Source organism: Sarcophilus harrisii, chromosome 3 (genome assembly GCF_902635505.1).
Source record: "Sarcophilus harrisii chromosome 3, mSarHar1.11, whole genome shotgun sequence".
In the NCBI taxonomy this organism is placed as follows: Eukaryota; Metazoa; Chordata; class Mammalia; order Dasyuromorphia; family Dasyuridae; genus Sarcophilus; species Sarcophilus harrisii.
This window is the reverse complement of record NC_045428.1, coordinates 567,932,768-567,960,639: the sequence shown is the minus strand read 5'-3', so window position 1 is coordinate 567,960,639 and position 27,872 is coordinate 567,932,768. Positions and strand designations below refer to the sequence as shown.

Genomic DNA, 27,872 nt, shown 5'->3' with positions numbered 1-27,872 from the left:
AATGAAAGGTTTTGATCTTACTGTCTAAAGTTGGTAAAACACCACATTACAGCATATACAAAGTATTTTCATAATATCAAGCAGCTTCCTAAAGTCTGGCTTTCCTTTGGATGATCTTATTCTTTGAAGTACTTAGACCTCTTTGAAATTTTTCAAAAGCCATGATCTCTGACTAAACCAGCAGAATTCAGCTTTGAGAAACCCTTATTTGCATGACCAGATGACGAGAGAGCAAATGGGATCTTTAAAATGAGGAAAGTCAGGGTAGCAGAAAGGATCTCTGTGCTTCTTCACTGACTAAAGGCTTCTTGGCTACTCCACCCTACACCAGAAAAAGCTCAGTAGTCACTCTTTCCCTCTTCTCCCCCACCCCCTGTTTTGTTTTGTTCATAAGGCTTTGCCTTTAACTGATTATGTTAGAAAAGTTTTCTTTCTCAAGAGCTAGGTCAGTCCCCAAGAGCTGAAGATGGGTTTGCTCTTGCTTTAAGTTCTAGCCAGATTGCTCACTACATAAAATTTCATTGTTTTTTTCTGTTGTCATAAGCTGTTGAATTGAATAACCTAGGGAACTCGACAATCAAAATTCACAGTTTTTGTGGGCAAAGAGTATTCTATTGGTAAGTTCTTTTGATGTGTAAGTTTTACAGATTTTTCTGTGTTGTGTGTTGTTGTGTGGGTGTTGTGTAGAAGTCTCTGAAGAATCTAGCTGAGCTGCAAATGAGCCAGATGCGACATATCACTGGCAGAGAAAAATATGTAAACACATGCATGTACATCAACAGCTTACCTTGCTCTTATAATATACACACATTTGTGGGAGAAGGTGTTGCATGAAGGGCATAGTTTGGGGTTTGGAGATAAGAAGGCCTCTATTCAATGAATATAGGAATATATTCCCTAGGAGTGTAACCACAGGCAAAGTCACTTTCTGGGTCCCTTAGGCAGCTCTCTGGGTTTTGGTTGCTAAATCATGAGTCACATTGGTGGGAGTTTTTATGCTAAGAGACATACACATACGTACAAATGTATTAATCCAGAAGCATTTATTAAGCATTCGCTTCTCTGAGTTGGGTGCTGAGGGTACAAAGGCAGAAGTGAAACAGTTACTTCCCTGAAGGTTAGAGTCTAATCATGGGCAACCCCATGAGCATGTATCAGTAAAGACAGAACAATAGCTCGTGTGTATGTGTTACTTTAAAGCTTGAACAGTGCTTACCTCATGTTAGCTCGTTTTGAAAGGAAATGACTTCCTTTCAAGAGAAGACTTTGATGACTTGAGCTGAATATTGAAGGATGTGGAGAGTTGGTAACCATTTCAGGCAGGGGAATCGGAGTGGAAGAAGATCAGTTGGTCTCAGCTATCAAGTATGTGAAGGGGAGAATTCATACTAGAGCTTAAAAAGGTGGGCTTGTGAGACAAGAGATGAATGTCTTTACATGTCATACAGTAGTTTCGGTGGGGCACTACAAGTTATAGGGATCCAGTGTTCAGGAAGTAGAGGAGCAATGTTTCTGTCTTAGAAAAAAGTACAATTAATTTATAGGATCTCAGAATCTGTGATGGAAATAGTCTTCAGAAGCCATTTAATATAACCTAGACCAGAATATAAATTCCTAGAGATCTTTTCAGTTGGTACTCTTCTACAACTATTAAATCCTGCCTTTGCTAGAAGGTATGGCACATTGGGTGGCCCATTTATCACACTCTAGGAGAATTCAGTGGTTGGGAAATTTTTTTTCCTATATATTAACTCAGATCCTTTTGCTCTGACTTCTTTCTCAATATTCCTAGTTCTGCCCTCTGGGACTGAGGAGAATTCTTCATTCTTTCTTTAGTTGAAAGCCTTTGAAATATTTGAAGATGGCTATCCAGTTCCCTCAAGAATTTCCAGGACTAACGTGACCAGTTACTTTAACTGGCTTTGAGGGTCCTTTTTACCCTGCTGGTTACTTTTTGCTGGACTTTTAGCTTATGGATTTCTTTCCTAAACTGTGGCACCAAGGCTTGGATACAGTTCTAAGATGAACTCTGGATCCAGTCTGTAGCAGAATATAATAATGTTTCCTCATTCTGGATATGACCTTTCTTAATGATTAGAACCAAATTGGTTCCAATTGGACTTCTTTGGCTTTCAGATCATATTGTAGAAGAGCATTTTATTAAGTATTTCAAATGCAATTTACAACTGTTTTGTAAGTTACAACTTAAAATGTTAAATTAATGAAAAAATATAAAATCAGGTTTTTTTGTCCTTTGTTATTGACAGATTTTCCTATATTTGCTCATTTTTCAAAACAAGATTGAAAGAAGCAATTTTTGTTACCAGTTATTGTAAGAAATTTTCATCTTAATAGTAACAAACCTTGTTTTTCTACATAATAATCTATGATTTCCTCTAATGAAATGTAATAATGATATAGAAAGAAATTTGTCCATCAAAAAATCATCCAACATTTGAGTTTCTTTTAGGACTCTGTAGGAGTCCAAAATCAGTGGTTACGAATGAAGAGCCAAAAGGAACAGGAATCTTCTAATAATACTGTACTTTGCAGTGTAAATGAACATTGCTATTTGGCTTATAAATGATTGACCTTTTTGCACCAGTGATAATTTCTATATAAGTGCATTTTTTAAAACTTTCTTAAAAACACATTTTCTTTTTTATTAAAGATTTTATCATTAACACATTACAGTATACAGAAAAAAATCAGTAACTTCTCTTAGCTACTCTGAGAATTGAGTGGCTTTGTTAGTTTTAAAACTGATAAAGTCATAATTTGGCCACTACATTGATCAATTTTTAATTATTTCAGAATTTTTTCATTTACATTATATAAAGGTTCTATCCACTTCACCCCGTTCATATAAGTCTTCTCAACTTATTCTCAAACCATCCTCTTCATCATTTCTCAATGTACGTTAATATTCTATTACATTCATATATTGCAATATATTTAACCATTTCCCAATTGATGAGCACACATCTTTAATACAATAAAATGGGCTCTGAAAATATTTTTGTACATGTGTGTATCCTTTATCCCTTTATCTTAATTTCTTAGCAGTAGGAGAGGGTATATAGCCTAATAATGATATTACTAAGTCAAAGGACGTACATAACTTGGTCATGTTTTGGTGTTCATTCTAAATTATAATGCATAGCTCCCATCTTTGTGGCTAATCTTCATATTTTGTATTTTAAATTATGCTGAACCAAATCTTCTTGATTCCAAATTCTGCTCTGCTAGCAGAAGTCATCAGAGGAATTGCTGTTACTCTGATGTACTTAGTTGAAAATCCTTCTTATAGATTGTACAGTTATAGCATGTTAGAGCTGGGAGGGAGCAGTCTGAGCTCTTTAGTATAAACCTTTTATAAAGAACAACAACTGAGGCCCCCCCAGAGAGGGAAATGGGGATCACCTTGTTCTGTCTACTTAAAGAGTTGTGGAGTCAAATGCTTTAAAATGCTATAAAAATGTAAGCTGGCATTGTTATCTTAATATAACTCAAGCTTACCTCGAGTTTTTATCTTTTGTGTTCCACAAGTAACATAGTACCCTTTTCTTTTCAACTTACTTACATGTTTACTTATGCATTGCCCATAGATTAATATGGAATTGTGTTTTGTGGCAGTTCTCACAAGCAGGAAGATCCTCATACACACTGTCTGTTCTGCATTGTTAGTATCTCTTCTCATCTTAATCTTGTTACAGAAACTCTTTTCTTGGGTTACTTCTGCACCGTGTGGTGGTGTTCATGGAACAGCAGGTATTTCCTTGGTAGACTTTCTGTGGCTGCTATTTGCTGAAAATGTAAGGTGGGAGTTGGTTTTATTAATTTCTAATGTCAGCATTATCTCATACAAAACCCTAGTGTTTCTCTTGTATGAGTAAATAATGACTTTTACCATGGATTTTCCAAGATCACAATACTAGATAGCTGTGTTAGTTGAAGGGGAACTGAGTCCAACAGATACTTAGATTCTTGGGAAGAGTTGAGTAAGTGAGGATCTGTTGCTTCCCTTCCCCCATAGTCTTCTAGATTGGATTCTAAGGTTCTTTTCTCTATCACATATTGGTTTTGATTGCAGTGGAAGCTAAACAAATCCATCCCTACTCTTGATATGAACTAAAAGGGTGTCATTGTACCCTAGCTAAGAGTCTTAGCTCTCCAAAGACATTTCATCTTTCTGAGCCATTTTCCTATTTGTAAGTGGGAAAAAATATTCCTAGAACCTCCTCTCACGGTCTTTATAAGAGGGATATTTTGTAAACTTGACAGAATCATAGGATTACCCAAACCTCATTTTAAAGATGAGGGAGGATACTGAGGATTTACGTGACTTGCCTATGGTCAGATAGGGTGGTGGGTAATTGAACCTAAACCTCTGACTCTGAGTATCTTAACATTCTCTATAAAAGTGTAGTATCATTAATTTTTGACAGCTTAAAGTGGTAGAGTGTCTGTGCTGGGTGATGCTCTGTTTGCTCAGTGGGAAGCCCCCTTCTCTCCCTTCTTCATCTTTTCTCTCTTACCCCCTCCCCCCCATACACACACATACACACTCCATCACCTGGGTTGGGGACTCAGATTTGTTTGTTTGTATTACAGATTTTCATACACTTTTAATTTTTAGTTGAAAACAATTGACAAAAACTGTAGTGGATTTTATATGTGATAATTATTAAATAGCCGTCCTCCTTCACAGTTTAAAGGAGGCATGTTGAAGCTAATTTTCCCTTTCTTTGATTTGGGTGTTTTGTTTGCACAGGAGAAAAGCCTGAACTGCTCTCTAAATTTCCCAGTCATTTTCTGAAATGTAAATAAACTTTCAGCTACCTACCATACAACTCTGGTACATTTCACTCATGGTTGGTGACATAAGAAAGTGAATTTTTGACATTTGAAGCTGTCCCCCTAGAAAACCCTAAAACTGATCTTTGATATCTATTTGGTTTTAGAGGACTGACCACCACATGGCCACACTTGTTGGCCATAGGAACTCAGAAAGAAAACCTACTAAACATAGAGGGCGGGCTGGTGAGCTTCCTCTCGGTATCCCCCCCGTGATGAAGTCAAGGGCTTTTGAAATACTGACCTCTTCAAATTTCATGTGAATTAAGGATAAGGGAACCCAGCACTCCCCAGAACCTGGCTTTCACTGGCAGGAGGGTTTTATTTTGTTCCCTGAGCCTGTTTTCTTTGTCTCCTCAGAGATGTTTTGGCATATTCTCTTGTCACAATTACAGTAAAAATGGGGGGGAGGGGGGGAGGAGCAAGGTTCTCCACAAGTGCTTGGTTCTGTCGTGATTGGAGAGGGCAATGAATGCTTTTCAACTGATAGAAAAAGGGGCTTGACCTGTCCTGTTTGTTCCTGCTCTTGGCTAAAGTTCTGTTTCCATCCTCTCACAGCAGTGACTCCAGCAGTAGCTCAAGTGATGAGTCTCCCGCGCGGTCAGTTCAGTCCACAGCGGTGCCAGCACCCACTTCTCAGCTGCCTCCATCTCTGGAGAAGGAAGAGCCCCGAAAAAGTTTTGGGATCAAGGTTCAGAATCTTCCCGTGCGCTCAACAGGTAACTCTCATGTACCACCCCCCATCTGGGGGGAGCAGGAAACAATGAACATTATTTTAATTGATACTTTGCAGTAAAGGCAACATTTAACGTGTTGAATAAAATGCAAATTCCTCTGACCTGGCACTGCTTCAAACCTCTTGGTTTCTAAGTTGCTGCAATTATAACTGTAGAATGATCCTAGAAATGAAGCTATCTGAAGCAGTTTTCCCCACCCATTCCATTTTGAATTGGTGTCAGAAGTGTGCCTTGGTTTACATTCCAGCTCAGATGCTTAGTTTATGTAAGTAAGCAGCCCTGAGCTCGCCGCTTTTTTAGCCTCAGTTTTTTCATCTTAAAAAAAAAGGGGGAGAATATGTGTATTACCTACTTTTCAGTTTTGTTGTGAGGAAAGTAAGTGCTTTGTAAACTTTAAATCGCCACAGAAATGTGAACCGTTCTATTTCACAAAGTGAGACTCACTGCAGGGCACTTGGTACAGGAGAGTGGGAACCGTGGTGAGGTGCGGCTTTAGGAAAACTCTGGCCCCCTCACCGGCCGCGCATCCTACAGGCTTAGGACTAAGAAGCGAGTCAGCGCAGTAGCTGAGGGAACGCTAGCTCGGAGGAGCCAACAGAGCCAGCGCACGCCATCTCTAACGTGAATGCCTGCACTCACACAGAGAGAGAGGGAGAGAGGGGAGGCCCGCGCTGACTCCTTGCTTTTTGAGTTACTCAGTTACAATAGAAAGAGAAATGACTCTGGTTTCTGTTGGGGCGGGGATTTAGACACAAGCCTTAAAGATGGCCTTTTCCATGAGTTTAAGAAGTATGGGAAAGTGACTTCGGTGCAGATCCATGGGGCCTCGGAAGAACGGTATGGCCTGGTATTCTTTCGCCAGCAAGAGGACCAGGAAAAAGCACAGAATGCGTCAAAAGGAAAACTCTTCTTTGGCGTGCAGATTGAAGTGACAGCGTGGGTAGGGCCAGGTAAGAAAAGTAGACACTATTGACTTCAGTGTGAATGACGTGCGAGCTTATGCAGGGAAGGGGTGTTACTTCTAACCGCGCACAGCGCTCCCCTTTCCTTACCAACATGCTCCAAGGGTGTTGTGCAAGAGCTGGCAGTGGTGGACGCACTTGTATTCAGTTAGGAGCTTATTGTAGGGGAAAGCCTTTGGATTCTGCCTCTGGGACCCAGAGAAGAAGGCTGTGATGGTTAGAGGATCCAAAGTCCCAGGCTAGGGGCTTGTAAGAGAAGAAAGCCGTTTGTTCAGAGGTCTAGAGTTGATCGAGACGGTCAAGGTGTGATGATCTCCTGGGAGCAGGCAGCATGCAAAAAGAATCATCGACCTGAAGGGAGAGTGTGGTTGGACAGGTTCTTTCCATTATGCAAAAACCTAGCAGGAGTTAGATCACCTTTCATAACCCGGATGGACTCGCAATGAGAGAAATATTTTGGGTGGAAACCCTTTTGATTTTGAGGGATTCATTGGCTGTACCCGTGAAGACAGAAAGAGGTCTTAGGGCTTCACATGAGTATAAATCCCAGTGTGATGAAGCAGGAGTCTAGAACTAAGGACACCTTGAGATCAAGACTGTTTAGTGGTATCTTCTTGAAAGTCTGCTGTTAAATGTGGTGCACAGCATGGCATTGTGCAAACTCTCTGATTTTTCTTTTCCCCATGGGCTCCAGTTTGCAAGACTCTACATTTGAGCCTTAGATACAGTGTCCCTTCTTCCTGGGGTCTTTGATTTGGCACTTTCTTCAGTTCCTGGCTTTAAACATGATTCCTTTTCTAGGAGGTCTTAGGGTGTTTTCATCATTCTGGAGGAAAGTGCTTTCCCCTGCCCTGAGAGGATTTCTTAGATGAACAAAAAAAATGGAATTGACAACTCACAGCAACATTTAGGAATTTTACACTGCGTGGTATTACTTAGCATTTATGGTTTGTTAGCTATTGAACTTGATGATGATGATGTTGTGTTTTCCTGTTAAGAGAAAGACAATGCAGTTTTAAAAAATATTTTCCTAGGAAAGTCAGAGTTGACTTTGATCATTTTAATTTAGAGATATTTTGCCAGGACAAAGCTCACCTTAAGTTTAAGGGACTTCTCTATTTGGTAGGCTGTTGTGAACTGGGAATAGCTATCGCATTGGATTAGATAATAGGTTTTCTTCTTTGTTGCCAAATGATAAGATTAATTTTTGCATCATTTGATGATGCTTCCCAGGGCTTTGGAATGAGAATGGCTTTTTTTTTTTTTTTTTTTGGTTTGTTTTTCTCAAAGAGATTTTGTTGTTCACTCAGCATTATTCTACAGCAGTTTCCTTTGTAACATAGTTGGATGGACCTAGGGGTTTGAGAAGCTGTGATTCTTGGTCTGCCTAGAGTATGGCTTGGTAAGTTCTCCTGAATCTTCAGTGGGCAGGGTTTGGTAGCTGATTGATGTATGATGAAGGAAAAAGAGATGTTTTTAATCAGCTAATAAGCTTTCTGTCTCTAGTGAAAGACCCTTCTGTTGTTCTAGTCTCATAATGCTGTGAAGTGGAATTCACTTAAAGTACAGTTCCTGAGTATTCCATGTTATTTTTCCTTTGGAAATTGCTGAGTACCAACAAGTAGGAATTTTTACTTTTGTCCTTCATATCAGTTTTTAGAATGGAAGGAAGAGACTCTGGTAGGCTTAAGGCACTGTGTTTATTCTGGACTTGTGAGAATCATAACCTTGGAGCTCATTGGAAGTCAGACTACAGCAGGTTTTCCTTTAAAAACAGTTAATATGAATTGACTTGAGGAATAATACTAATAATTTTTAATACTGTTTCTTTATATGGATAGTCACAAGTTGGATATGAGATTAATGCAGCTGTGGAGCCAGCCTACATTGTGTTGTATTTAAGCACTGTTGCCTGCTTATAGACAGATATATAAGAAGAAGTCCTTCTTGAGCCAGGCCGTTCATTAGTGGCTGAATTGGAAACTGAACCAGGGAGACTGTGTCCTCTCTTCCCCATCACATTGCACCCAGCAAAGACCTGCTGTACAACACCAGTGTCCTCAAGCAAAGATTTTTCAACCATGTGATATTAAAGGATAATTTCTATATTTGATACTTTGCTGCATCCATGGTTTTGGGTCACTAAGTTAATTAGTATGACATCAACCACCAGGGGTGTTAGTTGAGAAATTTTGTTGAATTAAGAATAAAGTTAAATTATTTTTTAGGTGATTTCTGAGTATTTTTAGGTTTTTGTTTTGTATCCTAAACCCTTTGCCTAAATGTCTGCATAGTAGCACTAGGAGCCTAAGATTGAAAGAAAATGATCATAATTTGGGGTTTAAAAGTGACCAGGGTGTTGATTGATTTGTTATTTAACCACGCTCAATAAGCAGATTCATTTCTGTTTTGGAAAGTTAGGAGTTCACAGGTGCCTTTATTAAATAAGGCTTCACACATAGGTATCTTTTGGCAGTGATTACCCTATGAGTAACAGAAGAGGTAAGGGAAAGGCAAGGCTATATATATGAACTTGGTGTGTATACATATAGAGACATACATATATAACATATACACACATATCTATGCTTATCTGTATATATGTATATACCCTATTTGCCTGCTGGATAAGCCTGTCATTTATTAGATAATTAGCTTCTTAGGTATAGATTCATCCTAGAAACTAAATGTACTTTATGCAAATTTTTATTTAAAAAAAAAAAACACCACCCTTTTTCCTTCTTTTCTCTTTTTCCCCATATTTTCCCTCTAGAAACAGAAAGTGAAAATGAATTTCGTCCCTTGGATGAAAGAATAGATGAATTCCACCCCAAAGCAACAAGGACTCTCTTCATTGGCAATCTAGAAAAGACCACCACCTACCATGACCTTCGTAATATCTTCCAGCGCTTTGGAGAAATTGTGGTATGTTACTTCCTAGAATACAAAATATTTTTTACTTCTGTCAAAGAGCATGTATAGTATAATTCTTTGAGGGATCCAATTACTTTGTTTTAATTAATGTTTCATTTCTTGGTGTGCATCCTAATGATTATTTCAGCAGACTGGCTCTTTCCAAAAGTTACTTGCACGACACACATTAGGTAATGTTTTCAATATGATTTCTGTGCTTTGGGGTTGAAGGTCAATAAGATCTGGATGAATGACCTGACTTCTGTTGCTTCAGGAAAAGGGTTTATGCAGATTGGCCTGTGCGCTGATTTGGATGTGAATAATTGATGTTGGAGGTTCAAATTCCATGTTAATATTTGTCATGATGACTTGTTCTAGCCTGGGAAGCTGCTCATTGACTTAAGTATCAAAGGGCTTTGCAGTTTCCTCTGTAAAGCCGGCATTGGTTATAGCTGTGAGAGTGAGAGGGCTGCATCTCAGCACCTCGAAGCTTCATGAAGCTATTCTGTCTGTTAAAACAAACAAACAAACAAACCCCCAGACAAAAAGGAGAAGAACTAATGCTATTTTTGTCTAGTCTTGTTCGAGGGTTGTGGCGGCAGAGGAATGTGTCCTAGGTGCTTTAGTGCGTTTAGACATTTTTCTGGATCAGTGTACTTTTTTATGCTTTGGAGAATAGTCACCTAGAAGTACCTTATTTTTAAGCAAAAGGCTTTTTTTCTGTTTGCATATATTTTTATAGAATATTTGGAAGTAAATATTTTCCCACTGAATGAATACATAATATAGCATCTCGTGGGGGCGGTCGTATGTGTTCAGTAAACAAAATCATATTCACTGCATATGACTAGAATGTTGCTGCTCCTTACCTTGTTTTATAGGGATCGGGTGTAAGAAAGGGAATGGAAGAAGAGATAAAGGAAAGGGGAGAGAGGTGTTGGTACTTGGGGAAATGGACCAGTACAATAGCTGCCTTCCTACTCTGTTTAAAAGGTTAAATTTTTTTTCTGTATATTAACATTTTTACATAAGTGGAATATACTTGTGTCTCAAAATGATATTAATTCATTTCTACTTGATAATGTAGCTATCATTTCACAACCTAGAAGATTTGAGAGTTGAAAAGGATCATAGATTTTGGCTTAGATGTGCTGTCTTGGAATTATTTGGAAGAAAGCATAGGATGTATTCTGATCCTGAAAATGGAATAATCATTATGCCATCTTACGAACTCTTCACTCTTAGCAGGATGGGTACCCCTGAGTATATAGATTCAGAATAATACTAATTTTTATCATAGTGTTGGGTGATAAAATTGTCATCTTGCCTTGGGCAAAAAGGCCAGCTTATCAGCACCTGTAGTATTAAGATTTTATAGGCAAGTAGAACTTTGTTGTTAAGTTCTTCCCAACCAATCTTTAGTTTTTAGAATATATTAATCATTGTTTTCTGTTTAATTACTATGTGGTTTTACATTTCACATAACGGTGAACATTGGTTTCCATATACCATTGTCTTTATCCACAAGTTGACTTGGCTTGGAAGAGCTCTGCCTTGTATGTTTTTCTTTTTCCAATATTGGTATAGAATTTATTGCACTCAAATGATAGTTGTATGTTTTCAACTTGGAGTGAATTACTGTCATTTAATTCAGTGTAACTTCATTTATTTGTTCTTCTCCCTCCCCCTCACCCCCCTCACACACACACACACACACACACACACACATATCCATATCTCTGGGCTATCTCATACACTGTTTGGAACAGAGCATCTTCTTCATTCCTTTGATAAGGCAAATTGCTGTTTTTAAACCACTGAAACAGTTTTTTAATCATTGTACATAGTTACTATCTTCTTACTTTGTTGGTCCTTTTTTTTCACTCATATCAAAGAAAGATTCTGGAGACAACTGTGAATAATTCATATTTTTGTAAATCTGAATTGTTCTGGCCACAATCTTCATGGATGTGAAGTTTCACACACTATATTTAAAGGAGCAAAATAGTATGCTAGGCACATTTATGATAGGATACAATTTTTCCACAGATATAACAAACATATATTTGTTTCAAAAAAGCAGTTTTTGAATGGACATTTTGGAGAGGCTTTTTGAAAATGTGGCTTCCTTGTAATTTTTAGTCTGCGTACTATATTTTGAAAATGTTAGATACTTAATGAAAATTTCAGCACTGGAAGGAGAAATTTAACTGGTTTTTATCCAGTTGATTTGACATGGAAAATGGGACTGAATTGTTAACAGACTCAAGGATTGCTTTGGTGTAATTATTATACTTTTTGACCCATTGCCACAAATTCGTATCAACTTCCTCTACCTTAAGAAAGCAATTTTAGCTATGGGCTAGGGTTCTGTGTTACTTCTGTTCTCTAAAGGGTGATTTTCTTGAAGAGCTAACTCTTGGGAATTGTTGCAAATGACCCTTGCTTTCCTGGTTATTGGTCAATCTGAGATTTCCTTGGGCTGGCAGCATTCACTTGAAGTCTGAGTAGTCATGAGCACTTGGTATGGGGGGCAAGGAGGAGAGAGAAGAAAAGGTTGGGGTCATTCTTGCATTTTTAAAAGTGTTGTTTCATGTTTAACTCATTTTGAATTGCTTGCTGCCTGGGTGAGGGGGGAAAGAGAAAACTTTGGAGCGCAGGGTTTTGAAAGGTTGAATATTGACGGTTTGCATGTATTTGTGGGGGAAAAAAGCTGTTATTATAAACAAATAATAAAATAGTGTTGTGGTTTGAGTTTCTTGTTCATTAATATAAAGTCGCATTGAGATAGATGTTTTAATTAAGAAATCCTTGCCTTGGGTACGTTGAACATTTTGGGAAGAAACTCCTTGCAGATCTAGTTTATGTATGTATGTTCTTGCTGGCATGTCATTGAGTATTACTGATTGATTTTTTTTCAGGATATTGACATTAAGAAAGTGAATGGAGTTCCCCAATATGCATTCCTTCAATATTGTGATATTACAAGTGTTTGTAAAGCTATTAAGAAGATGGATGGGGAATACCTTGGAAATAATCGACTCAAGGTAAGGAAATCTGTATACATTCTTTTTTTTTTTTTTATTTAATAGCCTTTTATTTACAGGATATATACATGGGTAACTTTACAGCATTAACAACTGCCAAACCTCTTGTTCCAATTTTTCAACTCTTACCCCCCACCCCTCCCTAGATGGCAGGATGACCAGTAGATGTTAAATATATTAAAATATAAATTAGATACACAATAAGTATACCTGACCAAAACGTTATTTTGCTGTACAAAAAGAATCAGACTCTGAAATATTGTACAATTAGCTTGTGAAGGAAATCAAAAATGCAGGTGTGCATAAATATAGGGATTGGGAATTCAATGTAATGGTTTTTAGTCATCTCCCAGAGTTCTTTTTCTGGGCATAGCTAGTTCAGTTCATTACTGCTCCATTAGAAATGATTTGGTTGATCTCGTTGCTGAGGATGGCCTGATCCATCAGAATCAATCATCATATAGTATTGTTGTTGAAGTATATAATGATCTCCTGGTCCTGCTCATTTCACTCAGCATCAGTTCATGTAAGTCTCTCCAGGCCTTTCTGAAATTATCCTGTTGGTCATTTCTTACATAACAGTAATATTCCAATCTGTATACATTTTTAATGTGCTGTGACTTTTGATAATTTTGTTAGCTTAACAAATGGAAGCAATGTGTTTGTACATCATCTTTATATTCTTAGTACACCATGAGGTGGTATTACATATGGTTGAACAGGTCATATTTCAGTGTTTTTAATCTTTTTTTTTTGTTTTGACTTGATTTGCCCTCGTTTTGAGGAGCTAAGTGGTGTGATCAGATTCCCTATAGAAGAATAGTGTTTTTTTCTCAGAATTCTGTGGCTGTGAATGATTGTGAATTTTACTGATGGAAATTTCGCCTTTTATATTCAGCTGGGTTTTGGAAAGAGCATGCCTACAAACTGCGTGTGGTTAGATGGGCTTTCTACAAACATAACGGATCAGTATTTAACGCGACATTTCTGCCGATACGGGCCTGTGGTAAAGGTAGGTGGGAGGTTTTGGTGTGCGATTTGAAATTTTTACTGTTTTCCTTTCTTCATCCTGTCCTTTCAACCCCTGTTTCTAGTGTGTTTTTATATAGCTTATACATAGAAATTCTCTCTGGGCTGTAGGGGCTAGTATTTTCAGTCTGCTAGTTTATAGTGTAGGTTAGTATTTTGAAAAACAAATATTTTGAACCAGCCGAGATAATAATTTTTAAAAAACTTATCTGTACTTAAAACGGCACAGAATGGATTCATAGAAAGTTTACTAAGGATGTTTAGAATTTCATTTTTGCCTTAAAATTAGACAGTCTGAATATGTGATTATGCATATTTGCATTAATTGTGTGATTTGATTTAATTGCATTTTGGAAATAGACTATGGCTTTTTATTATTATTTTTAAAATATTTTTATTTTCCCCAGTTATATAGACTGACTTTAAAAAGAACTTCATACAACAAAAGATTCATCCGAGTATTATAGTTGTGTAATACACCTGCAGACACAATTGTAAACCTTAACTGTATACTCCATTCTAGTATGTTAAGGTTTAACTCTTTTCAAAAGTAAGTTTCTCTCATATTGTGTGGGTGTGTAACATCTAACTTGAACATTACTTTAATGTAGCTTTTGTTGTCTGAACAAAATCTCCTCGGGGCCAGCAGTGTGAATGGCAACTCAAGCTGCTTTGAGATACCAGTCACCTTTGCCTGTAAACAGAAATGACTGGAATTTTCTTTTAATCTGTATTTTTATTTTATCTTTTTTCTCTCTTTTAGGAGGTTGATTTTTTTTTTTTTTTAAGTTTGAAAGCCTAAACAAAGCATAGAAGTAATAAACTCAGTCTCCAAAGAAAATCAAGTAAAATACAGAAAAACAAAATAAAGGCATAATATACCTCAAGCCACAAAATCCACGTTAAAACCAGTCCCTGCTCCTGTGATTATCTTTACTTCATTGTGCATCATTAGAAAAGCCTGACAATTTTCTGGAGTTTAAAAGAACTATTTTCTCCAGGGTATCCTCATGACTTAGGATTTTGTTGGGACTGACCTTAAGTCCAGTGGATGAGGCGCTTATTTGGTTTTTGTTTTGTTTTTTTGTTTTTTACAGGTGGTGTATGACCGCTTAAAAGGCATGGCCCTGGTTCTCTACAATGAAATTGAATATGCACAAGCAGCTGTAAAAGAGACCAAGGGGAGGAAAATCGGTGGGAATAAAATTAAGGTGTGCAGAATGACCTTTCAAAAGAAAGGAGCAAAACTGTATTTGAGATCCTGCCCTCCGGCCTCCCTCCTTAGATAGCTAGCATTTTTTGTAAGCTGCCAGTCAGGGAACTAACTACTTAAGGACCTAAATCATAGATCCAGAGTTTTTAATAGGTTTCTCAGATTTTTTATTTTTAAATACTCGGCTTATTGAGGATTTTAGGGTATTAGTCAGAAAGCCTTCTCTGGTATCCTCTCATTTGTGTGATCAAAGGTCCTCGATGCTTGGTGGTGATGGGTTTTAGTACCCATTGTTAGCTGATGAGCAGGCACACAGGGACTAGAAATCCAGGAACATGGGATATCAGTCCAGCCTTCTGAATGATCCTCTTCTCTTCTTTTTTTTCCTTCTCTCCTAAAAAATGGGTAACCACTTCAATTATTATGATTCTTTTATTTGCTGTATTTGTCTAAAAATTTGGTGTTTGTAGTGATTTTGAAGGAGTTGGTGTGTTTTCTTAACTGCTCATTTAATTTAAGTTAAAAATATCTTTCTGTGCACCACTGGGACATTCACTGATGGGTGCTTCCTGGTAACATGAAGGCACAGTGGTGAGGAACTTTAGATTGAGACTCCAGCAAACATCTGTACAACTGGAATTAGTGGATTTAGTTGGAATTTTTCACCAAAGGGCTGGAGTCCTGATATTTACTGTGCATTTACATTGATGGCCCTGATCTTCCAGAGTTGTTTGATTTGAAGTTTGGATAAGATTGCCTTTTAAGTATTTGTGCTGAGGGCAGGACCTTGTTTTGAGGAAGATAATTCTGTTCATGTTTTCCTTTCATTTTTGCTCATTTTTCAGGATTTAATAATATATGCACAATACAGGGTTAGAATTTATGGATTTGATGTTTTATATCACTAAAAATCTGATAGATAGAACATCTGATTTTTTTTTCCCTTTGTATTTTAGGTGGACTTTGCAAACCGTGAAAGTCAATTGGCATTTTATCATTCCATGGAGAAATCGGGTCAAGATATCAGAGATTTTTATGAAATGTTATCAGAAAGAAGGCATGTATCAAATATAAGATCCTTTACATATTTCATGATAAGCTCTAATTATAACATTTAGTGGTGCTTTATTTTAGTATCTGAAATTTAGTATGGAGGATTTCCATTTCCCCCCTATTAAAAACAAACAAATTTTTGGCTTCTCCTTCAAAACCACAAGTCTGCTAAATTTGATTTGAATTTTTTGGGGAAGTGGAATGGAGTTGCAATGTGAAGTGACTTGCCCACATTGCTCTATTGAGTATTCCTAAATTATGCTATATGCATTTTGAGCAATGTCAGAAATTATTATTATTTATTTTTTCAGTGGCAAGAATTTTGTTACCATGGAAATTTCATCCATTTATAGTGAGTTTATCCCAGTCCTCATTCTCTCTCTTTCTTTCCCCTCTCCCTCCCCCTTTTCTAATATTTCTTGGATGACAATGGCACTTAAGTAATGGTAAATAACTTCACACACGTAATCTATGACAGTTTACAAAACACTTTATCTGCAATAACCTTTTGAGGTTAATTTTTGTTTTATTAATTAAGCTATTTAGGTTCATCGAGGTAAGGATGGGCCTGTTCATGGTATTGTACCTATTAGTGGCAAAGAAAACAAGGGCTCATGCCCAAGTCTCAGGGCTCCAGTCAGCCTTACCATGAGGCACCAGACTGATGAAGTGTGATTTAAAGACTAAGAAGTAGGCTTGAAGTTTGTGTAGTTCTCAAGTATGAGACCTGCCTTGATAGTTTAATAGGAAAGTAGTTCAAACATCTCATTTTAGATATTATTATTATTAATAACATTTGTTATTATTATAATTATTATATAATGTTTATTATTATTATTATTCACTCCAGAATAGTCCAGAAATTTGTGGATTGAATATCAGTCCCTTGAGATCTTAAATCTGTGAATTCATATCTGAAAACATAATATATCCTATTAAAAACTGACAAAGCTAACAGAAATATTCATATCCCTTCTTTCTAAGGATGATGCTTGTGCCTATTAAAGATCTTGAAAACTTATTAAGAGCCTATTTTCCTTTTGCTGTTCTGAATCACTTCACAAGCATTCCTATCGATACTTGGGTTCTTATTACAACCTAGCATTCTTCCCTTAAATACTTGTGTTTATCAAATTCAAATAAAGACATTTTATCAGAATATTGCCAGGTTCTCTAAAATCCCATTGGATTGTATAATAATGCACTTTGGCTTCTTTGGGCATTACCAAAAGGATTTTGATTGCTATTAATTAAACTGCAAAACATGCCTGTAGGTAGATTCCCCCAGAGATATAATCTTGGACTTCTTTGAGGAGGTACATCTGTCCTACATCTTCAGATAAAATGAATGTCATGAGAAATGCCTTTTGACACTTGGGTTCACTCTTGATTTTAGGGGACTTTAAATCCATTTTTTCTTTGTTCATGTTTGCCTCCAAACAGGATAATGACATCCTGATTAATATAACATTAAAATGTAGTGTCTCTTGTCATTGGGATAGTTACGAGAATGAGCTAATAATAGTCATTTCAGAATCTTTTTTTTTATGGAAAGGATCCCTCATTGCTAATTACAAAAGACCTTTCAAGCTACAGTATTAGAACCACCAACTGCAGCCCATGTTTATGATTTCCATGCACTAAAGAAACTGAGGTTTGAATCGCCATTTTGTTGCTTATGAGTTATGTGACTTTGGGCAAATCTAGTAAGCCTTTTTGGGCCTCCATTTACACTTCTACAAGAGAAGTTTAGAAGAGTTGATCCTCAGAGGTCCTTTCCATCATTGAATCCTTATAACTTAAATGGGTAGTTCTAAAATCCAGTCTTTGTTTAGCTTATTTGTATGGAAGTGGTTGAATCATTGTCGTAGTATAGGAGTTTTATGAAGTCTTTGAATTCAGATTTTTCATTCATAGAGTGGCTTAGATGCCATTTCTTCTACCAGGTTGCTCCTGATAACTTTCTTTTTAATCTCACAATGTCCTTACAGTGTAATGGTTCATGTCTTGGCAGTTTATCTTTCTGTGAGTCTTAGAACACAATAAAGGATACTACATGTAAAATATAAGAAATTTGAAGAGGAGTCAAAATAATGGATGTCATCAAATCAGCAAGCAAAGATTAATTATCTGCCAAGTGTCAGGCATCAGTTGTACATAGATGAGCTAATGCACTAGTCCCTGCCCTCAAAAAGCTTACAATCAAATGAGGAAGATAGTTTGCAAGCATCTATGTACAAAGAATCCATATACAGAATAAAATTGGAGATGAGCTCAAAGGGAAGACTAAGATTAAAGAGAACAAGAAAAACTTTGCTTGGCTTTATCCAAGAAAGCCAGGAGGCAGATGTAAAAAAGGGAGGGATTCCGAGGCATGGAGTAAAGTCAGTGACAAGGCAAGGAGTATGGAGCAGATGGAGGCAGGATTCCACAGTGTTTGCTGGGGTAGGTGAAGAAAAAAAGAAAGAAGACTGGAAAGATATCAAACAAGTTTATAATAAAAGTCAAACAAGCTTTTATAGTCAGTCTTGGAGGAAATAAAAGGCCACTGGAGTCTATTGAGAGAGACAGAGATAGAGAGAGGGGGAGGGAGTGAGGAGGGAAGGGAGAAGGAGAGAAACATACAGACTTGATTGGATGTGCACTCGAAAATCACTTGATTAGACTGAGGGGTCTTGCAAGGCAGGGAGATCTAGAAGAAAGTTGTTGTGACCAGTCCAGGTGTGATGTGATAAGCACCAGAGTAGTGTCAGAGAAGAGTGTGATTGAGCTCTAGATAGCAGTCAACTGGGAGGACAGGGAGGAAGATAGTGAATTCAGTTTGAAGGTGTTGAGTTTAAGCTATTGGCCTTCTAGTTGGGAATATTCCATAGGACATCTCCAGTAATTAGAGATTTGAGACTTTCAAGGTTAATAGGAATATGGATATTCACCAAAGGTGATGAAAATAGGAGATATGCAGTGCTCATGTGGTCCATCAGTGTCCCTGCCATGTCAGAAAAATTTGGGGAAGACAGCTTCCCTCTCTTTGAGTAACCCATGTTTGAGTAGAACCCATGTGAACAGGATGGGCCAGTATGTATTGACTGTGTGCTTTGTTATTATAGGGCACATACACTTTGATTTCAAAGCTCAATTTGACTATGGGACTGTGTGTCAAAAAACATGATCACCAAGATAGTGAAGCCGTTTATTTGCAATATGTTGTCACCACCATCTTAGCTGCTAGGAAGATGATCGGCATTTATGACATTCTTCACTCTGCTCAGGAGAGGGGGAAGATAAAGTGGTTTCAATATATAGCCCTTGCCTGTGAAACTGACAATTAAGAGGGATGAGACAGTTGCATAGTTATACTATTCACGTTGGAGATTGATGAAACCGTTGTATGGAAGCTTAGAACAAAGGCCCTTATCAGCTGGGGGCAGTAAGAGGAGGGGCCAGAAAGAAATGAACTTTTACATTGGACTTAAAATGTAGCTATAGGTTTTGCCAGAGTAGTGGCTGACAGGCATTTCAGAATTTGGGAACAGCCTGGGTAGAGCTATGGTAGCAGTATGGTACCTGTATTTTGGACTCCACTTCTTAAACTGTGGTTCATGCCCCTGTCTGGGGTCTTGTTAACTGAATGTGGAGTTTTGAAATTATGATATTTACTATCAGTAAATGCTTGGTGTATATATTTATTTTATATACCTCTATATCTGGGGTCGCTAGTAGGAAAAAAAAATTTTTTTTAAGAAACTCTGATTTAGCGGACAGTTGCCCAGACTGGTAAAAGAGTGTGATAGGACATAAGCCTTTGTAAGGTCAAGTAGTACCTTTCATTCAGCTCTTTTGTACAAGACGTTGTTTTAGGCAGTGAATTACAGTGTGCCTTGAGTTTCAATTTAACCACTGATCATTGGACAACAAAGAACCATTGGCTTTTTTAACAGAAGAAGCATGAAATGAAAAAAAAGTTTTCACTTTAAAAAAAGTTGAGTTATGGTCCATGTGCGGAGAAACAGCATCTTAAAGATGTAATATTACAATTTAATATTTCATTAATGAAGGATTTCTTTCTTTTTTTTTTTTTTTTTTTTTTTGACAGAGATGAAAGACGAGGGTCCTACGAGTATACCACTGATCGTACATATTATGAGTCAGTTCGAACCCCAGGGTCATATTCTGAAGATCCTCGGAGAGAATATCCAGCCCGAGGGAGAGAATTTTATCCTGATTGGGATCCCTATCAAGGAGACTACTATGAACCACGATATTATGATGACCCCCGGGAATACAGGGATTACCGAAATGATCCATATGAACAAGATATAAGGGAATACAGTTACAGACAGAGGGAGCGGGAAAGAGAGCGAGAACGATTTGAATCTGACCGAGACAGAGACCACGAGAGGAGGCCGATTGAACGTAGTCAGAGTCCAGCCCACTCTCGGCGAGCTCCAAGCCCTGTAGTTCCATCTCCTCAGTCAGAGAGACACCAAAGTGATTCTGAACGGAGGGTTTACAGCAGGTCTTCAGATCGGAGTGGTAGCTGCAGCTCAGTTTCTCCTCCGAGGTATGATAAGTTTGAAAAGACTCGCATAGACCGTTATACAAAGATTGAAAAGCCTGACAAAGAACGGACTTTCGATCCAGAGAGAGTTGAGAAAGAAAAACGCCCAGTGAGAAAAGAAAAACCTGAAAGGGCAGAAAAAGACAAGCCTACTTTTCAGCAAAGACGAAAAGCCAAAATTCACTCCCCTGGTTCTCAGTCATCAGAAACAGATCAAGAGAATGAGAAAGATCCCAGCCCTGAAAAATTGAAGAGTAATAACAAACAAAACAAAGAGAAAGCTGACAAAGAAGGGACAGCCAAAAACCGTCTGGAGCTGATGCCTTGTGTAGTCTTGACTCGAGTGAAAGAAAAAGAAGGGAAAGTTATTGAACAGCCTTTTTTAGAAAAGTTAAGAACTAAGCTTGATAATGACTCTGTTAAATCTACTTTTCTGGACCAGAGATTGCAGCCCCATCAAAGTGATGCAGCAAAATCTGGTGATCCGGCAAAACTTGACACTGTCAGATCCAAAGTGCCCAAAGAAAAAGTCCAAGTGAGCCACGCAGAAGTGACTGATAAGGAGGGAAAGCTAAAGCCTAAGAAGCACTTAAAGGACTCGACAACTGAAGGTGTGAGTGCTGTGGATCAGGACAAGTTGGAGGCTCGAAAAAGACGTTTTGCCGATGCGAATTTGAAACCTGATAGACAAAAACTGGAAGTCAAAAAAAGTATCCTGGATGAAGACGATGGCAAAACAGCATTTAAACGGCAGCCTGAGACATCTGCAAGAGAAGTGACAGTTTTAAGAGATGCTGAGCCTGATAAAAAACCTGTAAGGAAAGACATTTTTAGAAGAGAACCTAAAAAACTGGAGAGAATTAAACTGGAAAAACTTATTTCTGCTCCCAGCCCCAAAGAATGTCAAGAGCTTGCAAGTATTTCTGTGGGGATTATGTCAAAGCCTACCCTAGACCTGCACACTAAGCTAGGAGAGACAATTGAAGAACCAGTGGAAAGTCAAGAAAATCTGTCCAAAAAATTTAACCTTATAAAACCACAGCACAAACAGCCTCAAACTAATGATGATCAAGGAACAGAAAAAGAAGAAATTAAGAAAAACTTGAGTAGCATTCCTGAAGAAATGGCAGAACACAAATCTGGCCAAGAGAAACCACAGTCAGCAGATAATGAGGAAAAAATTGGCATTGATATTGATCACACACAAAGTTACCGAAAACAAATGGAGCAGAGTCGCAGAAAACAGCAGATGGAGCTGGAAATAGCAAAGTCTGAGAAGTTTGGCAGTCCTAAGAAAGAGGTGGATGAATATGAAAGACGCAGCCTGGTTCATGAAGTGGGCAAACCTCCTCAAGATGTCACGGATGACTCTCCTCCAAGCAAAAAGAAAAAGGTAGATCATTTTGATTTTGAAATTGGCACTAAAAGAGAGAGAAATTACAGAAGTTCCCGCCAAATCAGTGAAGATGCTGAAAGGACTGCTTGTTCACCCAGTAGCCGTCATTTTCCTTTTCATGAGGAGGATGAGACTGTAGATTCCCCTAGGCTAATACCACTAAAGGAAACCAAAGAGTCTCCCAAAATAGATGAAAAGGGTCTGTCATATTCCAATATGACTGTCAGGGAGGAGTCCCTAAAATTTAATCCTTATGATTCCAGCAAGAAGGAACAGATGGCAGATATGGCCAAAATTAAAGTTTCAGGCTTGAATTCTGAAGATGAACCAAATCGGTGGGAATCTCAAATGAAAGCAGAGCCCAACAGAGCTGATGTTAGCTTTCCAAGCAGTATAATTAAAAGAGAGAGCCTTCGAAAACGGTCTATACATAGAGATTTAGAACCTGGAGAAGTCCCTTCTGATTCAGATGAAGATAGTGAACAGAAATCTCATTCTCCCAAAGCTTCATCATTATTAGAGAATTCTCGTTTGTCTTTTTTATTGAGAGACAGAGAAGACAAAGTTCGTGAGAGAGATGAAAGGTTGTCTGGTTCTTTAGAAAGGAACAAATTTTATTCTTTTGCACTGGACAAAACAATCACTCCAGACACTAAAGCTTTGCTTGAAAGAGCTAAATCTCTCTCTTCTTCTAGAGAAGAAAACTGGTCTTTTTTAGATTGGGACTCTAGATTTGCTAGTTTTCGAAACAACAAAGATAAGGAAAAGGTTGACTCGGCCCCAAGACCTATCCCATCCTGGTACATGAAAAAGAAAAAAATTAGGACTGATTCAGAAGGGAAGATGGATGATAAAAAAGATGATCACAAAGAAGAGGAACAGGAAAGACAAGAATTATTTGCTTCTCGGTTTTTACACAGTTCTATCTTTGAGCAAGATTCTAAACGACTGCAGCATCTAGAAAGGAAGGATGAGGAACTTGATCTCCTTTCCAATAGGACATATGGGAGGCAGACGTCATCTGATGGGTCAAACAGCACTACTGATCTGATTCAAGAACCGGTGGTTTTGTTCCACAGCAGATTTGTTGAACTCACAAGAATGCAACAAAAAGAAAAAGAAAAAGACCAAAAACCCAAAGAGGTTGAGAAACAAGAAGATAAGGAAAACCAAGCTGAGACACTGGAATCTGCTCCCGAGCATAAAGAGCCAGAGCCGAAACCCCAATCTGCAGCAGCAGGGCCTTCTTCAGGCTCTGCCGCATCCCAAGAACCGGGGCCTTTGTCAACAGAGAAGGAGAAAACTGTGGAGGGGCCTTCGGGACAAGAAGAAAAGACTATAGAGCTGGCTTCTGTAACAGGAGATCCAAAATGTGTTCCTGAACACGCTACTGTCACTGTGGAGCAGCCAGAAAAAAATGAACTACCCTCAGTATCAGAGACCAACAAAGAAATTGTTCCCGTTCCTTTGGTTTCACAGGAAAACTTGTCAGCTGAGCATCCTTCTTATTTAGATACCAAGCCTCCAACCCCTGGAGCCTCATTTTCTTCTCAGGTAGATATTAGTATAGATCCAGAACCTGAAAGTACCCCACTAATCTCACCACTTTCCAAACCAGTTCAGAAGCCTGAGGAGCCTAGTGAAGTGAAAGAGGAAAAACCTGCCCCTGCTGCTAAGACTAATTGTGATACAAGTCAGAAAGTTGAGGTCCTTCCTGAGGTTCAGCCTCCAGGTTCTGATAATGACTTGGAAGTGGAACCACCAGTTGTTGCAAAAGATAAAAAGTCCAACAAAAGCAAACGTTCTAAGACACCAGTACAGCCAACTGTAGTTAGTGTCCCAGAGAAGCCAGTCACAAGAAAGAGTGAGAGAATTGATCGGGAAAAACTCAAACGATCTAGTTCTCCTCGTGGAGAAACACAGAAACTCATTGAGTTAAAGATGGAGGCAGAGAAGATTTCGAGAAATGCTGCTAAATCGCCCAGTTCTGCTGTAGAGACTGAAAATATTGAGCCAAGTTTGCCACTCAGCCGAACTCGGAGAAGAAATGTGAGGTCTGTTTATGCCAACCCAGGAGACAAGGAAGAACCATCTCCTGTTAAAGACCCAGTAGAACAACCAAGATCAACCAGAAAACGGGAGAGAGAAGCCCAGGAGATGGGGTCACTTGCTGCTACTCCTAGGAGGGGAAGACCTCCTAAGACCCGCCGAAGGGCTGAAGAAGATGTATCACCTGTCAAAGCTGAACAGGATGCAGAGGAGGCAGAAGTCAAAGACACAGTGGAACCTGTTAAACTTGCTGAAGGCTGGCGATCACCTAGATCTCAGAAATCAGCAAATCCTACTGGTCTGCAGGGGAAAAAAGGAAAAAGCGAGCAGAAAGTAGATACTACAGTTGACCCACCAGAAGAAACTAATGAGACGGGGGACCAAGAGCCCAATGTCAGTGATAGCAGTGCAAAACCCAAGTGTGACAAAGAGGAGCCAGAGACAGGTGGAAGTGAGCAGAAGCGGGACAAAAAAGAAGTAGATCCAGACAAAAATCCACCAGAAACTCCCTCAGTTGAGGTGGTAGAGAAAAAACAAGTTCCAGAAAAAAGTTCCAAATATAAACGAGGAAGGTCTCGAAATACGAAGCCTTTAGTGGACAAAGCATCTTTGTGTCTGAAGAATGTAGAAATTCGTCTCAATGTCGATGAAGTAAAAGGAGCATTGCGACCTGCCGATGAGGAGGGGCAACTGGTGGCCGTCCCTCCCTCAAAGGTGAAAAGTCCCCCAAAGGAAGACACTCTATCACCCCAGTTTAAGAATGAGCCAGAAGATCTTGTGAATGAGTCAGAAAACGAAGCTGTCCGTGAGCCCAAGCAGTCCCCAGAGGCAGCCCAGTTAGCCAAGCAGATTGAGTTGGAGCAGGCTGTGGAAAATATTGCAAAGCTGACAGAGACCTCTCTCGCTACCTACAAAGAGCCAACAGCCGAGGTGGCAGAGGTCCATCCGGAAGAGGAGGGAGACAAGCCTGCCCACCAAGCCAGCGAGACAGAACTTGCAGCAGCCATCGGATCCATTATCAATGACATTTCTGGTGAGCCAGAAAGCTTCCCAGCTCCCCCACCTTACTCTGCAGAATCGGAAGCTGAAATAGCAACAGAACCCCTTGTGCTGCCATCTCCTCAGGCAGAGATGGAGCCTGAAACCGATCAAGCTGTGTCAGGCATCTTGGAAACAGATGCTGGGGTAGAACCTTCGGCACCCCCTGCAAGTGAGCCCGCCCCATCAGCGCTGTTGGCAAACCCCAAGGAGCCCGAAGGGAACATGAGTGCGTCTCCTGGCTCTGCCCAGGAGCCGGAGGCGCCGTTACAGGACACGGAGGTTTGTCGGAAGGAGAGAGTACGCCAAAAGGCCTCTCGGTCTCGCCGGAAGAGAAGCACCAGTAAAAAAGGGGATGCCGTGGAAGCAAACGCTCTTGAATCCGAGCAAGCCCCAAACAAGTGTCCCGTCACCAGTGAAGTGAAGTCAAAACCCCCAGAAACAACAAAAGAAGACAAGCAAAATAAAAATTCCCATCTGGTCTCCTCGGAGCCACGCCCCTCTGACTCGAGCAAGAATCCAGCCAATGAGGTGGTTTCCGTGGAACTTGCTGCTGAAGAAGACGCCTCTGCTAAAGCTCCAGCCCCACTGGACCTACCCTCTCAGGCAGTGCCAGTGGATGATGGGAGTCAAGCTAGTTTCAAGGTACGTTCAGCTAGTGAGAATGCACCAATTACCCCACCCAGTGTTCCAAGCACACCCACTCCCACGATTCCTTCTGCAGCTTCAGCCAAGCTCCCCACCCCCATCCCAACTGGGATGGTCCCACATCATCCAAGCACCACTAAGGTGACAGACTGGATTACAAGGCATGAAGAGGCCCGGGCACGGTCCACCCCACCTCCGGCCCTTCCCCCAGACACAAAGGCCTCTGACATTGATACCAACTCCAGCACTTTGAGAAAGATCCTCATGGAGCCCAAATATGTTTCAGCCACGAGTATCACTTCCACTCATGTCACAGCAGCCATTGCTGAGCCTGTCAGTGCCCCTCGCCTAGAAGAGGTACCTCATCCCCCTGTAGATGTTTCAGAAGAGAAACCTGCTGTTCCGATCCCAAATACCTCTGATCTGCCTGCAGTAGAGGCCCCAGTGTTTACTGAGAAAGAAAAGGCCACGACAGTCATTGCTCCCAAAGCCACTTCTGTCATAAGCCGGATGCCTACAAGTAACGATTCGGAAGAGTCTCCTCGGGCGGCTGCCACGAAGCAAACTCAGTCAGTGCAGACGTGCCTTGGGAACGCGCTGTCTTCTAAATACAAGCCGTGGCCGAGCACTAATGAGAACAGTCGGTTCCATCCGGGATCCATGTCTGTGATTGAAGATCGACCCTCAGAAACTGGCTCGAGCCCAGGACTTAGAGTGAATACCTCAGAAGGTGTGGTGCTTCTGAGTTACTCGGGACAGAAGACGGAGGGTCCCCAGCGAATCAGTGCTAAAATTAGCCAGATTCCTCCGGCAAGTGCCATGGACATCGAGTTCCAGCAGTCAATGTCTAAGCCACAGGTCAAGCAAGAATCTGTGATGTCATCACAGCCGACTCCAAAGTTGGGCTCTCAGACCCCCACGGGCTATGGGAGTGTCCCTACTCATTCTTCCCTGGTCCTAGGATCCCAGCCATATTCCACGTCTCCTGTGATAGCATCCATTAAGCAAGAGCGCCCGTCTTTGGAAAAATTAGAGCCGAGTCACTTGTCTGTGTCCACGCCAGTCAACCAGGCTGGCCCAGGGAAGGTCCTTGCACAGGCAGCAAACACTCCACCGGTGTTGGTTCACAGCCAGTTGGTACTCTCCCCAAACATAGCTTCCACCAACAAAAAGCCTCCTGACCCAGTCTCGCTCAAAGTGGAGCCCAAGGCCCTCCAGCCGTCCAGTCTGAGCCCCGGCCTCAGTTCACACCATCCACCTTCCCTGTCTGGCAAGCTGCATTCGGAAGCAAACCATATCGGCTCTGGACCCAGTACCCCGACTGATCGAGCCATTTCTCACTTGGGAGTCTTAAAGCAAGAGCCGCATTCTCCCCGGACAAGCGGGCACTCCCCATCTCCGTTCCCAAGGGCTTGCCATCCCAGCAGTACCTCTTCTCCAGTCTTATCCAATAATGCATCGGTCATGTTGGCGCCGGGAATTCCCGTGCCTCAGTACATATCTAGCATGCATCCGGAGCAGTCTGTCATCATGCCCCCTCATAGCATCACCCAAACGGTGTCCCTCAGCCATCTCTCCCAAGGCGAAGTGCGGATGAATACCCCCCCTCTACCCAGCATCCCCTATGGCATCCGGCCTGAGGGACTGCACTCTCCGAGGGCCCCTCTGCAGTCCCAGCTAGAGATCCGGCCTCAGCGATCCGGCACTCCCCAGCCGGCCCCTCTTGTCCTGCCCCCACTGTCCTCCCAGCATCCTCCCGAAGAGGAGCTACACTATCACCACCCCGGGTGCAGAGGCTCGGCTCCCGTGCAGCCCGAAGTGCTGGTCATGCAGCCCGAGTACCGGATGCACCCCTATAACGTGCCCCGGGAGGTGAGGCTCATGAGGCATCCGCACGTGGCCACCGTCGGCGAACACCTCCTAGACACTCGGCAGTCCCGGACCCCAGAAGGGGCGACAAAAACGCCACCGGCCAACAAGACCCCTCAGCCAGGGAAGGAGACCCCGACCCCCAAGGCGCCAGAGGTTGCAATGGCCCCCTCCCCCCACAGCGAGCCCCGCCTCCTTAGTGTCCCCCCCAGTGGTGGCCAGCTTCCAGGGCTTCCCCTGACCCCGCCCACGGGTGTCCCCCATGGGGTTCAGATCATCCGTCCCACTGGGGACGTGTACCATGAGTACAGATATGGTGATCTCCGGAGCTATCATACAGCGGCTCAGCTTGGGCACCCTCAGTTTCCCGGTGCTTCCCAGATTGGACTGCCTTCCCGGAGCATGACCCCATCTCAGGTGAGAAAGCAGTGCTCTTCTTTCTCCTTGGGGTGTTGGGTGCGCACACTGCCGCTGGAGAGCGAGGAGGGCTTTCTCAATGCCAT

The 27,872-nt window shown here is 40.6% G+C and overlaps 1 protein-coding gene across 5 annotated transcripts in view; it reads left to right on the top strand.

Annotated features, from left to right (window-relative positions):
- Nucleotides 1-27,872, top strand: part of SPEN (spen family transcriptional repressor) — a 78,619-nt gene that overhangs the window by 46,882 nt on the left and 3,865 nt on the right. For 2 of the 5 annotated variants that reach the window (XM_031962788.1, XM_031962785.1), the window contains 8 exons: nucleotides 5,416-5,576; nucleotides 6,344-6,544; nucleotides 9,330-9,481; nucleotides 12,391-12,516; nucleotides 13,415-13,528; nucleotides 14,643-14,756; nucleotides 15,715-15,815; nucleotides 19,905-27,786. In XM_031962788.1, the coding sequence (XP_031818648.1) occupies nucleotides 5,416-5,576; nucleotides 6,344-6,544; nucleotides 9,330-9,481; nucleotides 12,391-12,516; nucleotides 13,415-13,528; nucleotides 14,643-14,756; nucleotides 15,715-15,815; nucleotides 19,905-27,786 (8,851 nt within the window). The remainder of the gene's footprint in view (nucleotides 1-5,415; nucleotides 5,577-6,343; nucleotides 6,545-9,329; nucleotides 9,482-12,390; nucleotides 12,517-13,414; nucleotides 13,529-14,642; nucleotides 14,757-15,714; nucleotides 15,816-19,904; nucleotides 27,787-27,872) is intronic. The other 3 variants (XM_031962789.1, XM_031962787.1, XM_031962786.1) reach the window with 3 other exon arrangements.